Genomic DNA, 17,578 nt, shown 5'->3' on the forward strand with positions numbered 1-17,578 from the left:
CATAGAAAGTAGGATGGTATGACGGCATGCTAACTCAAAAAGTGATTATAACGAAGGTCACAGTGATTATTGTATTTATCACTTTTAACGCCAGGATATCGTCATAGAAAGTAGGATGGTATGACACAACCATTTGTCGAGGATAGCGTAGGCACCCGGTCTGCTCCCCGCCTAAAAAAGGCCAGTGCCGTTCCGTCTTCGAGGGACTGCGTGGGTTTCATTTCGGAGTTTTCCTTCTCCTAGACGAGTTTCCTTCCATGGATGATGAGCCTCCTCTACCCTCGTTTTGAATTCAGAGTGGTCTTCTCTTAGGATAGCTGCCTGCCAGGGTTGACGAGCCTATCCTGCCCGGCTATTTGACCCATAGCTGGAGGTTGGTTCGTGAGTAGGATGGTATGACGGCATGCTAACTCAAAAAGTGATTATAACGAGGGTCACAGTGATTACTGTATTTATCAGTTTTTACGCTTGTATCCCATCATAGAGAGCAGGATTATATGACGTCATAGTAGCTCCTGAAGTAATAATATCAAAGAGCTACAGTGATTATTATATTTATCTCTTTTGGCGCTAGTACCCCACCATACCATCTTATCTTGTTCCTCCTCTTTCCCCTTCCCTTCCGTTAACACCTACCTCCACCCTTCCAGTTCCCCGTGTACTCCCCGAGCTAACCCTTTGCCCGCCCTCCCCCTTCAGTCGGGCTGTCGGAGGAAATCCCGGTTTTGTGTACCCGTCAAAACACGGGTCTCCAGACGTTTGATCATTTCACTCTCTCATCTCCCACCCCTTGGAAGGGCCGGGTGGCTTGTCGGCTACCCGTGTGGACGTTTGTTCGTTTGTTCGTTAGCCGCTTACCCCTCATTGTCCACCAGGCCTGTGTCAAAGCGGGTGGACAAACTGGGAACCAGTGGAACCCCCCCCCCCCCCCCCTTTGAAGACCTCCAGTAATCTGAGAAATTCGGGTCTTAAAAAAGAGGGGATCTTATTAAAACAAGAAATTCCTCCGATAGGAAAAACACCCCCGTCAAAGGGAAATAACCTTCTCAGTTGGTGGCAGTGAGAATGGTTATTTCCCTTTGACCAACGGGGGTGTGCCTCTATAAGTCCTTGTATAATTTTAATCCACCAATAACTCCCTAACCGTGTGTTTGACTGGTCCCAATTTTTGTAAGGACCGTCTCAGGAATGTATAGAACCTGTTCACCAAGTTTGGTGACGATCGGTCCGTTCATTCTTGAGATCTACTTGCGAACACAAACACCCAAACAAACACCCAAACAAATACCCAAACAAACACATCGAGCGAAACCTATACACACCCCTATACCGGGGGTGTAAAAAGGGGGGAAATTTTACAGAGGTTATGAACAGAAAGTCTGAGAAAACAAGGTTTTAAAAAGGAGGGAGTCTTAAACTGGGGGGGGGGAGTGTCTCAAAAGTGGGGTTCCACTGTTCCAGTGTACGCCGGTCATGCAGCCACCCTGATTGGCTTGGCCTACCCCTTGCTCTCCCCTTTTCTCCCGCTCCTTCTTGGCTTGCCACTGTACGCCGGTCATGCAGCCACCCTGATTGGCTTGGCCTACCCCTTGCTCTCCCCTTTTCTCTTGCTCCTTCTTGGCTTGCTACATACCACTGCATTTTTCCTTGATTTGTTTGTTATTGTCGTTGGGGTGAGGGTGGGGGTGGGGGTGACAGGGAAGGGTAGAGGGTATTGGGGAAGAGGGAAGTTGGTTCGGTTCCTGTCTGTTCCGGTCTGTACGTTCTGCTACGTGTATCTGAAATGGTAACTGTAGAGCTAGGCGTTTGAGGTTTTCAATAGGCGTTTGTTTATCCTTGTTTTCATTTATTTTATTTTTACTTTGCTTTTGCATGATCATTGTCCTATTTGTTTTATGGTCAGTCTGTTAGTGCCTGCTCGTCAGTCTGCCCGTGGCTGTCTCTCTGTGTTTCAGTGTGTCCGTCTATCTGTACGTTTAAGTCATTCCGTCTGCCGGTTTACGTATGCTTACGGATGTCTGTTTCCTATGTATATATGTCTTTGTCTATGTTGTTGTTGTTGTTGTTGTTGGGGTGTTTTTTTGTGGGTGTTTTTTTGGGGGGTTCTTGTTTTTGTTTGGTTTTTTTAATATGTGTTCACTTCTCAGACAGTTAACTGTATGCTCTTCCAGTTACTTTTGTCAACCTATATTTCCTCTGATTTCTCCGTACCTTTTTGCCTGCAGTAAACTGACACAACGCTTCATAACACACACTGTGAATGGACGCACCACTATATGGGTCGCTCCACAAGCGCATTGATAGACTCACACAGACTGGGCTGTTAGACTTATAAAGGATTGTGCAAACAACATTTATGATGTTTGCTCGAAGGAGGCAGTGACAATCTGTACCATCAGGGCGAAGAACTCACTTCCTAGCAGGCAGTGACACATTGAATGGCTGAGCAAACAGGCGCGGAATAATACCAATACCCGCAAGAAAAGAGCAAGCCTGTGAGAGCGTACGAAGGGGAGCCCAAAGCGGTTGGCTTCAACGCGCCTTCAGAGGATTTCAACTCCCTTAAACAAACGGGATTAACGGGAGGTAATCGCGGATGAATATTTCATTGACTGTTTCCCCGTGTTGATCGAAGACGGGAGATGATAGCGTATAGTACAGGGTGATCTGGAATGATTTATAGCAATTTTTGCGCAACACTCTGCTTGCCTTTGCCCTTTGCCTCATCTCCCTCTTATTTTCATATTATGGGTCAAGTATGTACTAATTAACTCTGTTCGGATATGTGTGTGTGTGGAGGGGGTGGTGGGCGTGCGTGCGTGCGTGCGTGTGTGTGTGTGTGTGTGTGTGTGTGTGTGTGTGTGCGCATGTTTGATTCATGTCTGAAAATCTGATCAATCTCGAAAGAAAGAATAGACAGATACCCATGATATTTATTCGGTCGAACTTGCGCTAAAGCCTGTCCTTAACTGGGCGAAGGCGACAACGCGCAGTATACTTCGCGAAGCTGGCCGCAGGAAGGTTTAGCACTGAGTTTTCGGTAACAAGAAAATATTTACGCAGATATTGTATCTCGCCTCCCTCCTCTCTCATGCCTCAATAAGCTCATAGCTCAGGAGCAATTAACCATTCAGCCATCAGCATTCTCCTTCCAGGGGCGGATTATATCCTTTTCAAGGGGGGGGAAGGTTCCAGACTTCTTTTAGGGAACATTTTGATAAAAATCAAGGAAAATGGAGCAATCTGGTGCAATGTGAGCATCAGTTTTTCTTTATTTTTAATTTTTTAATTAATTTTTTTAGGCTAGAGGGGGGGGGGTCCGAAAACCCCGGAAACCCCTCCCCCCTGGACCCGCTCCTGCCTTCCAATCTCATCCCTCCCTCCCTCCCTCCATCTCCCTTGAACTAAGATGGCCTTTAGCAAAACACACGAGTCAAAGTTTGAAGACACCCAGGAGAGTCTGAGAAGCAAAAGGCTGAAGTCACGTTGTCAAAAGACTTCACACTTGGCTGGCAAACGTTTGATGCTCCGTAGCGCGGAGTGCAGAACCTGCTACCCCAGCATTCTTTTAGATTATCGACTGTTCTGCCCTGGAGGTCATGTCAGTTCCTTGACTATTTTTGAAGAGTATATAGCGTTGGACCGACCTGCGAAGAGTTTGTGAAATGTTTGCGAGGACTTCTATGTACTGTTCTCGGTTTTGTGGTGAATACTTGGTTTTGTTTCTGGTTGGTTTATTGCAATGGCCAACACCTTTCAGCTGTCTAGCATTATGGTTTACATTACAATTTTGTCTCAAATCGTTTTGAACAAGCTACGGTTTGTTTGTGCAATGTGTTTGGTTCTTCAGGTGTTTGTTTTTCTATGTGGTGTTTTCTTGTTTGTATAGTTATTTTGTTGTTGTTTAGGTTGTTGGTTGTTGGTTGTTTTTGGCTCACGTAAGTGTAGCCTATGCGATGCTAAACTTTGTCTGTCTTTGCGTGTGTATGTGTGTGTGTGTGTTTGTATGTGTGTGATAGAAACTTTAACATTTGACTAAACACCGAAATACTAATTTTACCTGGTTATTATCCAAGCAACAGCTTCAAAATATTGAAGCAATGATCAACATTTCGTCGGCACGTATGTAGTTAAAGTGTGTATCCAAAGAAAACGGGTGGTGGGGTTGTTTTGTGTTTTTTTTTTTTTTTTTTGGGGGGGGGGGTAAAAACAGGTGACTGGTTTGTGTCGTGTGTGGTATGTAGACCAGGTCAGGGGTCAAGGTTAGGTCAGATCGCGTGAAGGATTGTGGTATAGATACAGTTATCACCGAGCTGCAGTTCGCCGATTCGGAGAAGACGATTTCACATTGTTCGGTTTCGTAGCTCCAGAAAAATAGATAAAGAAGATACCAAAGGAGATTTCCTGCAGGTTAATCTGCACAGCGTGTTTCCAGTGTCTGCGCGAGGAAGCGCTGTCGAAAGCGCAGTGTCGATCTGGCCATCTGGCAGTCGTGTCCCCGTAAGTAGGCTACAGACAGACAGATCTAGAGTCTAGTGTCTCGCACTCTTGCACCGTGTCACCTATGCTTACTGTGTGTGTGTGTATGTGTGACGGAGTGATTGAGTTTGTGTTACTGTTTGTCGATTTCTTACGTGAGCCTTGAAGGCTTCGCCTCTTGTTTGTGTGTACGTCGGGTTTTAAGTGTGTGTGTTTGGGGTATATGTACTAATTAACTCTGTTCGGCTGTGTGTGTGGGGGGTGGGGTGGGGGTGGGCGTGCGTGCGTGAGTGCGTGTGTGTGTGCGTATTCCTTTTCAGACGCCTTCTGATCTTTGGCAGTTGAAACTTTAAGTATCAAACGTCCTGTCTCCGCGCCTCTATTGATCACTTGTACTATCCTGTCATTAAATAACTTATTTGCCTCGCTTTTGTTTTGAGACAACGTTCGCAAAATGCTGGGTGACCAAATGTCCCTGTTTGCGTTCCCCATCGAAATATATTCACCCTATTCTTTTTTCGACTTCCTCTCTGAAAAGTCTTTTGTCATTTTCAATTCTTTTTCCTGACTTCTGTATTTCGTGTTTTTTTCTCCGGCTCAAATCTTTGTGTCACACACTTACACACACTTAATAATAATACGATAATTTATAACGCGCACATATCTCACCACAAGGCGACTCAAGGCGCACATGTGTACTTAAATGTGTATATATATACCCCATGCTTATGCTAACTTACACACCTTTTTGTGTTCGCAGACTCTTCCGTCGCCATCAAAATCGGTGGCTGCTTCCCGGGGGCCAGTAACGTCATCACGAGCGGAGGAGTGACGAAATCGATGACTGACGTCAGGCTGGGCGAGCGGGTCCTCAGTGTAGACGAGGAGGGCCACTTGACCTACAGCGAAGTCATCGCTTTCTTGGACCGCGACGAGGGGCAGCGAGGATACTTCCAAACACTCACCACGGATCGCGGCCACTCCATCACCCTCACCGCCAAGCACCTCATCTACGTCACGCACAGTAACGTCACGGCGGACTATGACGTCACGAAGAGTAGTGTCGGTGGGGCAGATCTGTCGCGCTTCGGGACGCTGTTCGCAGAGGAGGTCCGGGTGGGGCAGGTGATCATGGTGATAGAGGATGACCCTGCGAAACAGCGTGGATCCTCCACGGGGAGGAGAGTGATGACGCCGGCGCGCGTCACGCACGTGCAGCCGGCCGTGCAGACGGGCGTGTACGCCCCCTTGACGAAGACAGGGACGATAGTGGTGGACGGGGTGGTGGCGTCGTGTTACGCCGTCATGAACAACCCGTCACTGGCGCACGCCGTCTTTGCGCCCATGCGGGGCTGGCACGAGTTATCCGCCCGCCTTCGTTGGTTATCGTCCTTGTTTTCAACGTCATCGTCCTCTTCTTCTGGGAACAATGAGGTCGGGCATTCGCTTCCTCAGAGGGGTGTGCATCTCTACGCCAAGCTTCTGTACGAGCTGGGTGCCGTTCTCTTGAGTCGTGATGTCCTGTACGTGCCATGACCCCTCACTGACCTAACCACTGTGATGCTTGTGACGTCATTTGAGTGTGACGTCATGTGTTGATGTGTTTAATTTATTTTGCCGGAGAGGAACAAAATACTTATAATGCTACTGTGGCTTTCACACTGCTGATGAATGAGACAGGTGACACTGTATCGAAACAAAAAAAGAAAGGCAATCGTTGTTCTGAGCCGCGAAAAACGTGAACGAGCTAACATCGATGACTTTGTCAACGAAACAAGCAACTTCGGTCGCAAAGAGTTGTGTGTTATGGAAAATATCGTCCGTGTACACGTATTCTGTGTGCGATTACTTTAGTCTTTGAGCCAGGGATCTTAACACGTAAACTTACTGCTCTGGTGACAAAATAAATGTGTGACTCTGAGGAAACATAAGCTTTAAGTTTTGATGTTTCCTTCAAAAGTCTTCAAATATATGCTTTCGACTACAGAGCGCAATGGAGGCTTCGCAAAACAATGAGAAAGCGGACATGTTGCTTTGCGTCATGTGATCTACAAAAGATGCGAACCCTACTCATTTACATTGCGTCCTTTACCAAACAAAAAGAGTTGCTTTTGTGACTACTGTGAGGTGTCAATGGAATAGGGCTCTTGGAATCATATTCCTGAATGAGCAACCTTAGTTTTCATGTCTATACCATACATGGCAAGTCCGTCTGTTCCCTTTAGAAACAATCACAGAGTGAAGCCGAAGCAGACTTCTTTTCAGGAATGATACGTGTTTGAAATGAGCTCGAAACAGATGAAAGGATTTTGAGGTCTTCGAGTAACAAGATCTTCTTCTTCTTCTCGATCGCTCAGACAAGAGTAACAAGATGACACTGGACAAAATTTAATTGCAGATGATGAAGACAATCTACACAGTCTTACCATGAACTTTACAATAATGATCCTATCTTCCTGTATCATTCTTACAGACCATCAAAACATTAAGATCGGAACTATCGAAAGGCCCGGCCAGTTATAGACGAATACTGTTGTGATTTTTCGTCCACGAAAGTGTTCAACTTAGCACAAGTTTGTATGGATATGGACATTTTCACAAGCTAGACTTCTAATTAACTCACCTGAATCTGAATTGACCAAAGAAGTTTCAGAACTGTCAAGAGAACCTTTAAATGTCCCATTTTCGTTAAATGCCCGGATTACCCAGAGCGCAATGCTTGCGCTTTGCTTAAAGTCACCACAGATTGCAACAACGTTATCCCTGGATTGCCCAAAATACGTCAGTTTGGAGCAAAACGCGGACCTCACAAGAAAGCTGTGAACGTGATCTCGGAAAGGACTACAAAACTAACAGAAAACGTACGACGAAAATGTGTCTTTCACCCAACACAAGAAGAAGATAACACTCTGAGCAAATCACCTATGGTTGGCGAATTTGGCCAAAAGTGACATTATTCAAGAGTAGAAAGCGAACAGCCATTCGTCAAAAACGGATTATGGCGACTAAAATCATCAACAGTGATATATTATAACGTCCGCCTCGTCCCGAATAGCCAAATAAGTTAAAGGGACATGAAAACCCAACAAACAACCAAATACACCTTTTTTCGAGAATGGCTTACTGCTGTCCTTCACAGTTTCTATGGCAAGCCTAAAGTAGCAAAAGGAAAACAATCACGTGGCTTACAAAACTCGTACTATATTATATCGTCTTTGAGGCACAATAATGTGATGTCGACTTATAACTTCGAAAACAACGTGAAAAGCTGAAAGTAAAACCCAAATGATGTGACTCTGAGAAATTGTACCTTTTTCCTGGGACGCACAATAAACTGATGTCATTTGATAATGCCCAAGACATCCAACAATGCGGAAAGGAAAAACCCAAGTGGCGAGGCTTTAAGAAAATGTTTCTTTTCCCGCCTGGATACAGCTGGTGATGCCATCTTATAATATTCATGGCATCCAACTATAACGTGAGGGAAAACCCACATGACGTGACAAAGAAAAATCGTACTTTTTCTTGTGACGCACAATACACTTCAGTGATGTCGACGTGTAATGTCCGAGACATCCTACAATACCAAAAGAGACACATGTTAATGCTTATAAGCATCTGAAAATGTTAATAATCTGACGAACCTTTTTGCCCAAGAAAAAAACCCACGTGTTTACTACAGAGAGTGTGTGAGACAGAGCAATATCAAATCGACTTTGATACGACAACTTTGTACCTCTGAACCTTTTTACCAAAGATTATTTGATACCTACAAAGTAAAAGTTTTTGATTTTCCTATATGTTATTATATTTTCTAACAAGAAAATCATTGCGTCTGTTAATTTAAGTATGTCTCACGTGTTATAATGAGCATATATATTTGTACTTTCTTGTAAGTCATGAGCATGCGATTGTCCTCCTAATGTTCGTTTCCCCAACTTTCTTTTTCTTCTTCAAGACTTTTTTTTCTTTCTATCTTTTTTTGGAGATGAATGAAATACATAACTGCTGAGAATCTGATTTCCGTATGTGGTTTGTTCTGTTTGGAAATGAAGAGATAACTAACTACCTTTTATTCGGTGTACGGAAAGACTTAACACACAGTAAGGCCAGTTGCGAAGGAAACGGCGAACGTTTTGTTGTCGTCTGCTTTTGTTTAACATCGTTACTTCTGTCGTGAAGTTGTACATAATAACAAACAATAATAAATAATAAGATGTGGATATATGAATGAATAAATATGGGATGTGGTGTTCTTTTGCTAGAACAGTCGATATGGGTCGTGCCAGTCTAATATTTTGATATAACGCAAGAGATTAGAATGTGAAGTGTGATAGATATTCGTGTGTTATAATGATCCTCGTATAAACCACAAGGATCTTACTATTCAATTTCTGCAAATGGGCAGAAACAGATGTGCGCGTTGCTATATACTCTTTGTCTGAATTTGAAATGCGCGAAGGACACAGGCTACCCAAACGTTTCCATTGAAAGTACACGATGGTACGGAACAGAGGGCTTAATATCCGATGGAACAGCGGATGAAATGAAATAATGCATACTGTTACCATATACAATAGTCAGTTGCATAACACAATGACACATTTAGACGTAGTTTGCTTGAAAACCCTTGGAACGTACCCTCTTTAATGTCACGGAAAATGTGAAAGGTATGCGTCATTGCTTCTAAGGCCGAATGTCAATGTTCTAGCAGTTTGCACTGAAGTTATAGAAAAAAAAAGACCAGGAACTGAGCGGTGTGTGTGTGTGTTTGTGTGTGTGTGTGCGTGAGTGCGTACGTGCGCGCGCGCGCGCGTATGTGTGTGTGTGTGTGTGTGTGTGTGTGTGTGTGAATAGAATAGAATAGAATAGAATATAGAATAATGTTTATTGTCATGAACCAGTAAAGTTATTGACACAACAAACAACAAATAATAATAATGCATTATACAATGCTAAAACAATCCGTAACAAATTTGCCAAGACGAACTTGAACTTGTGTGTGTGTGTGTGTTAGCTCGCGTGTGTGCGCATGTTCGTGTGTGTTCAAGCATGTGGTTCGACAATCACAATAAGTCATTAAGTATTTCACAATAGATATACGACTGTTTGAGGTCAAAAAGGGGCATTTATAGGTTTTTTTCGCAAGAGAATGAGTGAATTTTCTCTTTATTCTTTGAAGAAGAGAGGTGTCTTTGATATAGCTCAAGCATACGATCAACACACGTGGAATATGTACTGGTGTGCAAATTACATTAATCTATTACCTGCAGTCCCTTTTATCATTTATTTTTGATTCGTGGACATAAATATATATCGTTCTACTCTTCATTCATGAACACAAAATATTCAGTAAGGATGCAAGTGCGTAATTGCAATGTGGTGTTTGTTTAGTAGCCTGTGTCCACCTGCTTGTAAATACTACAGAATGAGCTTACCGAACGGGATGCTTCTTAATTTTCAATTTGCTTGCATGTTTAGTGCTGTCATTTTTATAAAATGATGTCCATCTATTTCATACCTTGTCCCCCTCTCTTTCTCTCTCAATACACCATAAACTTATAGAGTAGGCGAACACACGCACGCACGCACACACACACACACACACACGCACACACACATACACACACACACACACACGCACACACACACACACACACACGCACGCACACACACACACACACACACACGCGCACGCACGCACAAACACACACGCACATACACACACACACACACACACGCACGCACACACACACACACACGCACACACACACACACATACACACACACGCACACACACACACACACACACGCGCGCACGCACGCACAAACACACACGCACATACACACACACACACACACACACACACACACACACACACACACGTATGTACGCAGAAGCATTCTTTCTTTGTAATTTGGCGATACACTTATTTTTAAGCAAAAAGACAAGTAAATCAATTGCTTTTACACATCTCAGCGTCGACCAACCTCCCAAATGTATATTCTCTGTCAGCTTTAAGATGGAATTCAGGCTGTGAGTTCCAGCTATCTGATTGTAATTTAAGATTATTCTGAAAGGTGTAAGTGTGAAAAACACGTGTTATAGACTCAATTTGGTAAGTTTCGAGTTTCAAAAGACGCCGCCCGAATTTGTCCCACTTATTCAGTTTTTTTGCTTGTGCGTGTTTTTATTTTTTAATTTTTTTTTCTCAATTTTTTCCTTTTAATGATTTTTGTTTGTTTGTTGATTTTAATTTTATTTATTGATTTATTTATTGAATACGGTAACCATGTTGACTGTGAAAACCTGGTGTTGGTTTTCAAAACAATCTTTAAATCACCTAATTTATTCTTCAATTTTGCCATCATATGTGAGGACGTTGTTAACAAGAACTGCCTAAAACGGAGTTGTCCATCGAAGTTCGTGCACAATTTTGTAACCTAGTTCGACAATGCCCAGCTTTTGGGTAAATGTGTATTGAAACACACAGTAATATTTTGCACACGTGAACAAATTGTGACCTTTTTCTAAATGTTTGCGTTTTTGTAATATGTCTTTTCAAAGCTTCACGGAGACAGTTTTTCGAGGCTGTTTTAGTCCAGTCGTGGAACGCTGTTTTTTTTTAAACTGTAGGTTAAACCTTAAAGGCACAGTGCAGCTCACAGCCTTCGTTTTGCGTTTTTGTTGCAGCTGAGTGCATTTACAGTTCAAAAATCCTCCTATGGTAGTAAAACAAACCCAAAACTACCCAACGACGACATCTGTGAAGCTCGACAGTTTCTTGTTCACGCGAGTGCATAAATTAACCTAGTTATTACGTGGTGTTTGGTCGGAGTTCGATTCAACTGAGTGATTCCGGCCTCCATTTTGTTTTACACAAACTCATGATGACGTCTGACATAGCTTGCTAGTGACGTGTCTTTTCAGTTGTGCATGATGTGCATGTGGTGATCTACCTGATCTAAATTTAGATCCAAAAATAGGCCAAGACCAGCCGGGTCCGAGTACGAAATTAATTCGTAAAAAAATCGCAGTTCTTGACTCTTTGGGTGCAAGTCAATGAAACTTTATAGTTCTTCTAACGGATAGCTGCCTGAGGTGTGACTAAAAGCCCCAGGGGATCCGTGCACCTCAATTTGACAAGTTCAGTACCTTTAATTGTTTTGCAAAGGGAGTCAAGATGAGTGGTATAATTTGGTGTGGACAGTTGCCGTGTGAGTGAGAGATACAAACACGGAGAATTACTTTAAAATAAATTATCTTAAAGAAAAACATGTTTTACTTCCATTTTCTCCTTTAAATCATAGCTTGTTGTTGAAAATGCAATTAGTATTATCAAGTTATTACGCATACGTTAAGCTGATATTCATTTGCATTTCCGCATTTATTAAGATTTTCGTTAAAGGTAGACACATTATTAAAGCACTTGCAACGTGAAACGTTTACGCAATTTAAGGGTGTGTACTTTTTTTGGAGGGTGTAATCTTTTGTTTATTAATGACGTCTGCAACCTCTTTAATCTACTAGCTGACATATGCATTTGTCATATAAATATAAATTTATAAATATAAATTATTTATTTATTTTGAATAAGATGTTGGAGCTGTAAGAAGCGTAAAGATTTGAAAATGCTTTGGATAAATGAATCTTTTATATGATGAAAAAAACACATCATTTACAAATTGCAGTTTCAAATACATTGATTAGAAGAACAATGTTTTTGTTTTTTTTATTACCAGCTACATTTCTTTTGACACAAGCAACCCGAGTTATACATATTTCTGATTTATTTCGACATTATTATGAATATTATTCCATGACAATCTCGTGGCTGACTGTGTCGGTGTTCTACAGTTATGTTTACCGTTACCTCAAAATTTCATGAACAATATTCTCTTGCCTCTTGAGGACACAATGACCTTATGTGTTTGATCATTTTCTGGCTTTGTTTCAAGCTTAGGCCAAAAAGAAAAATATGTCTGTTTCCGGTAACATCGCCGAAAAAAAAGGGTCGGTCGGTCGTTTTTTTAAATTTTTTTAATTTTTATTTTTTTAACTTTTTCTTACGTTTTGTTAACGTTTTTTTACGTGTTTTTTGTTTTGTTTTTTAAACGCTTCCTTAGTTTATTTACAATTATTTAGCACATGTTTTTGACCTAGATATATTGAAACTAAATAAAGTATACTTGACTTCTTTTTTTTATTTCTTTTTTGTGTGTGTGTGTGCGAAAAGCGAAAAAACCCTTTAGGGTCGGCGCTTAAAAATAGGGTCGGTCGGGTTACCGGAAACAGACATATTTTTCTTTTTGGCCTTACCCATTTGTGAAGTCGTTCATTTTACTGCTCACATAAATTAACAATACATTTCTGTGGTGCAGACTTCTCGTCGCAGGTAGAAGTTGATGGAGGGGGAAGAGAGGGGTGTTATTACCTTTCTGTTATGACTAACTACTGTTAAGGCCTAATGAACCAGTGCAACCAGGACATCTGTTGACCCTCTCAGGTTAAATATAGTCTGTCTAGGCCACACACACACACAAAAAAAGTCTGTTTACAGTAACATAGGCAAATAAAATAGGGTCGGTAGGTCGGGCTTTTTTTCCCCCAAAAAACCCCATATTTTTCAGTTATTTTGCCAAAAAACAAAGACCTTTTTTTCCCCCACAAATGCCACCAAAAAAAAAGTCTAGGGTCGCGCGAAAAAATGTGACCCTCCGCCACGAAATGAGTCGCATGTCACCTCGCGCGGTTCTGCGCTCGGCTTAATATAAGTCCGGGGAGTGTCTGGTAACAGTGTGAGGGTCACCTTAGTCACAGGCTTATAACTCAAACAGTTTCCGCTCTTTTCTAAAACGGGTTGCACCACTGGATAGAGCATAACAAACTCTTTAGGAAAATTTAAAAATATGAAAATCATGCAAAGGTGACATGCGACTCATTCCGTGGTGGGGGGTCACAAATAGGGTCGGTCGGGATACCGTAAACAGACTATTTATTTTGTTTGGCCCTATCTAGAAGCGGTATACAGATTAAAAGCAAGAAGAAACTTGACTATTCAGTTTGAAAATTTGAAATTCGATATGATAACCAACAGACATGCGTTATTTTGGAAAAGTCGTTGGAAATATATCCATGGGTATTCGTTTACCTCCCTTCTTCCCGTTGCAACAACAACAACAAAATCGGATTATTTTACGAACAATGTGTATTTTTCGAGCCAGAAAACTGTTAGGCTTATAGATAGACGGTGTATTGAAATAAGGCTTTCGCTGGAACTCCCCGCAGTGAGCCTAACTGATTGTGATTTGTTTGTTGAGTCTCGTGATGAAAATTTTAGTTCTAATGACATCTGGATTTTGTGTTGTGTACAGTTTTGTACAAGAAGGCCATAATTATCAGCTGTAAAATGTGGTGTTTATTTTGCAAAAAGTATAAACTTTAACAATTTGGCGCCTCTTGTGTGTGTGTGTGTGTGTGTGTGTGTGTGTGTGTGTGTGTGTGTGTGTGTGTGTGTGTGAGTGTGTGTGTGTGTACGGTTTGTCTGCCTGTCGTTATGTCTGTCTGCGTTAAGTCTGTTTGTCTGTCTATCTGTTTGTTCCTGTGTGAATCTTACATGTTGACGGAAAATGCACCCTCTAACATAAACTTTTATGCAAGCACTCGTGCGTGTGCACGCGAAATACACACCCACATACACACACACACACACACACACACACACACACACACACACACACACACACACACACACACACACACACACACACACAACATTTAGATAATGCAGCAATGAGGATATTAAGTGAATATAAGCATTCTTCCATTGCGTTCTTCTTCTTCTTCTTCAGCGTTCGACGATGGCTGTGTCTATTGCGTTCAATATCTGCGATGTCAAAAATTAGTTTACCTTCAAAAAGTTTAAATTTATGAAACTAAATTGAAAGTATCTGCATCAAAACGTCAACGTGAGCGCGCGTGTATATGTACGTGCGTGTGACGGTATGTGTGTGTCTGTCTCTCTCTCTCTCTGTCTCTCTCTCTCTCTCTCTCTCTCTCTCTCTCTCTCTCTCTCTCTCTCTCTCTCTCTCTCTCGTTCTTGTGTTTGTATAAGGGACAGGTTGTAAGATTAGGCTTTGCCTAAAACCTCTATCCTTTGGTAATAAAGTTCAGTTTCAGTTTCAGTTTCAGTTTCTCTCTCTCTCTCTCTCTCTCTCTCTCTCTCTTTCTCTCCCACAATGTTTTACCGCGTCAAACCACAAGCCATGAAGGTACATGTATATATTGACGTGCATTTTTACATCGACGAAAACACAAGTATACCTACGTTCGCCTGAATTGACAGTATCACAAATACAGACACATTGATTTAATGATTAAAACAGATAAAGACACATAAAAAGAATGAAAAAGTACATGCAAGTAGAATTGGCTAACACACACACACACACACACACACACACACACACACACACGGCTACATACGCACGCACGCATACACACATACACACGCACGCACGCATGCACACACGGCACACACACACACACACACACACACACACACACACACACACACACACACACACACGGAGGCGTCCCGAATAGACAAACAAATATTCTATTCGAGTCCCCCCTTTATCGAAGGCAATGCGAAGAAGACAGAAGCCCGGCCTCCAACATCAACATAGTCTGTATATTCTAAGGGCGCCAGTCGCTAGCGGTACCACACTGCAAGCCCCAAGGCCTGGGTTGGTCTAATTTGCAGCATTCTGTCCACCCTCTTGTCCTCACAGCCTATAATGATACAGGCCCGTCGAAAGAACAAGCAATTCACCAAAAATATCGGCCTGTGGAATTTTGGAGCGGCTGGCCGCGGATGAAAGCGAGGCTGCACGGAACCGGAAGCAGACGTCTTGCAAAACGGAAGCCGGACGGGAATGATGGGTAGAGCGAAGAAAGACGAATTTTGTCCTCATTTTGACTAAAAAGGGACATCAGGGGGCTGCTTGATGGAAGATGATTGCCTCGGCCGGCCTTTTCAACAAAGGGCTGTGAATGAACGTCTCGCTGAGGCGAGGACGAGTTTTTTTTGTGTAGGCTATTAGAACAGGAGCAATTATTATCATCATTGTGTCAAGTTGTGGTCATCACTGAGTCTGCAGCATCATACCTAGCCAAGCAGAGGCGGATACTTATTGAAACTGGGGGCCGAATATGAGTCTGTCAACAGACAAGCGGCATCTCGTTTTGCACTAGAGGTAACATGTCTGCTTTTTCGGGAGGCTCTCTCTCTCTCTCTCTCTCTCTCTCTCTCTCTCTCTCTCTCTCTCTCTCTCTCTCTCTCTCTCTCTCTCTCTCTCTCTCTCTCTCTCTCTCTCTCTCTCTCTCTCTCTCTCTCTCTCCCTCTCTCTGTTATGCTTTCTTCTATCTCTCTGTTTTGCTCTCTCTTTCTCTCTTTCCCTCTTTTTACATTTAGTCAAGTTTTGACTAAATGTTTTAACATAGAGGGGGGAACCGAGACGAGGGTCGTGGTGTGTGTGTGTGTGTGTGTGTGTGTGTGTGTGTGTGCATGTGTCTGTGTGTCTGTGTGTGTGCATGTGTCTGTGTGTGTGTGTGTGTAGAGCGATTCAGACTAAACTACTGGGCCGATCTTTATGAAATTTGACATGAGAGTTTAGTCCTGGGTATGATATCCCCGGGCGTTTTTTTCGTTTTTTCGATAAATACCTTTGATGACGTCATATCCGGCTTTTTGTAAAAGTTGAGGAGGCACTGTCACACCCTCATTTTTCAATCAAATTGATTGAAATTTTCGCAAATCAATCTTCGACGAAGGCCGGGGTTTGGTATTGCATTTTAGCTTGGTGGCTTAAAAACTAATGAGTGAGTTTGGTCATTAAAAATCGGAAACTTGTAATTAAAATTATTTTTTTATTAAACGATCCAAAAACAATTTCATCTTATTCTTCGTCATTTTCTGATTCCAAAGACATATAAATAAGTATGTTATATGTGACCCTCCACCACGAAATGAGTCGCATGTCACCTCACGCGGTTCTGCGTTAGGCTTAATGTAAGTCCGGGGAGTGTATGGTAACAGTGTGAGGGTCACCTTAGTCACAGGCTTATAACTCAAACAGTTTTCGCTCTTTTCTAAAACGGGTTTCACCACTGGATAGAGCATAACAAACTCTTTAGGAAAATGTAAAAATATGAAAATCATGCAAAGGTGACATGCGACTCATTTCGTGGTGGAGGGTCACATATTTGGATTAAAAACAATCTCTGAAAATTAAAAATATAAAAATTATGATCAAAATTAAATTTCCGAAATCGATTCAAAAACTATTTCATCTTATTCCTTGTCGGTTCCTGATTCCAAAAACATATAGATATGATATGTTTGGATTAAAAACACGCTCAGAAAGTTAAAACGAAGAGAGGTACAGTAAAGCGTGCTATGAAGCACAGCGCAACCGCTGCCGCGCCAAACAGCTAGGCTCGTCAGTTTCACTGCCTTTTGCACAAGCGGCGGACAACGTTCAGTTTCATTCTGTGAGTTCCACAGCTTGACTAAATGTAGTAATTTCGCCTTACGCGACTTGTTTTTCTTTCTCCCTCTTTCTCTCTCTATTTGAGCCATAGCATACATACAAAGAGCATAAACGTGTTCATTTCTCAGGATACTTCACTTGTATTGTGTAAACATATTGCACCAACTTTCACTATCTCAATTACTGCATTAAGTGATAACACTCTCTCTCTCTCTCTCTCTCTCTCTCTCTCTCTCTCTCTCTCTCTCTCTCTACTATATCCCCAGCCCCGCCCCACGCCCCCCTCCCCCCCTGCGCTCCTCGATCGATGTACCCACTTCGTGCCTAATTCTCACCACACACAAAAACTAAGCAGAGAAAAAATTGGCCGAAGCAGAGACAAGGGCCAAGGTGCACGTGAAAGTCACGTGTTCAACGAATCAGACCCAACGCCAGGTTTGTTCTCTCCCGTTTGGGACAGGGTGGCACCCACTTTCGGTTTGTGCACCTCTCAGCCCAGGTAACTTCTTCGGACATCCATTTTACAAATAACTCATCGCACTGC

General features: G+C 42.4%; 1 protein-coding gene across 1 annotated transcript in view; it reads left to right on the plus strand.

The window, feature by feature from the left end:
- Positions 1 to 9,325, plus strand: part of LOC138947273 (sonic hedgehog protein-like) — a 102,854-nt gene extending 93,529 nt beyond the window's left edge. The window contains exon 3 of the mRNA XM_070318715.1: positions 5,240 to 9,325. Within this exon, the coding sequence (XP_070174816.1) occupies positions 5,240 to 6,015 (776 nt within the window). The 3' untranslated portion in view covers positions 6,016 to 9,325. The remainder of the gene's footprint in view (positions 1 to 5,239) is intronic.
- Positions 9,326 to 17,578: the final 8,253 nt, after the last annotated feature.

Source organism: Littorina saxatilis, linkage group LG14, assembly GCF_037325665.1.
Source record: "Littorina saxatilis isolate snail1 linkage group LG14, US_GU_Lsax_2.0, whole genome shotgun sequence".
NCBI lineage: Eukaryota > Metazoa > Mollusca > Gastropoda > Littorinimorpha > Littorinidae > Littorina > Littorina saxatilis.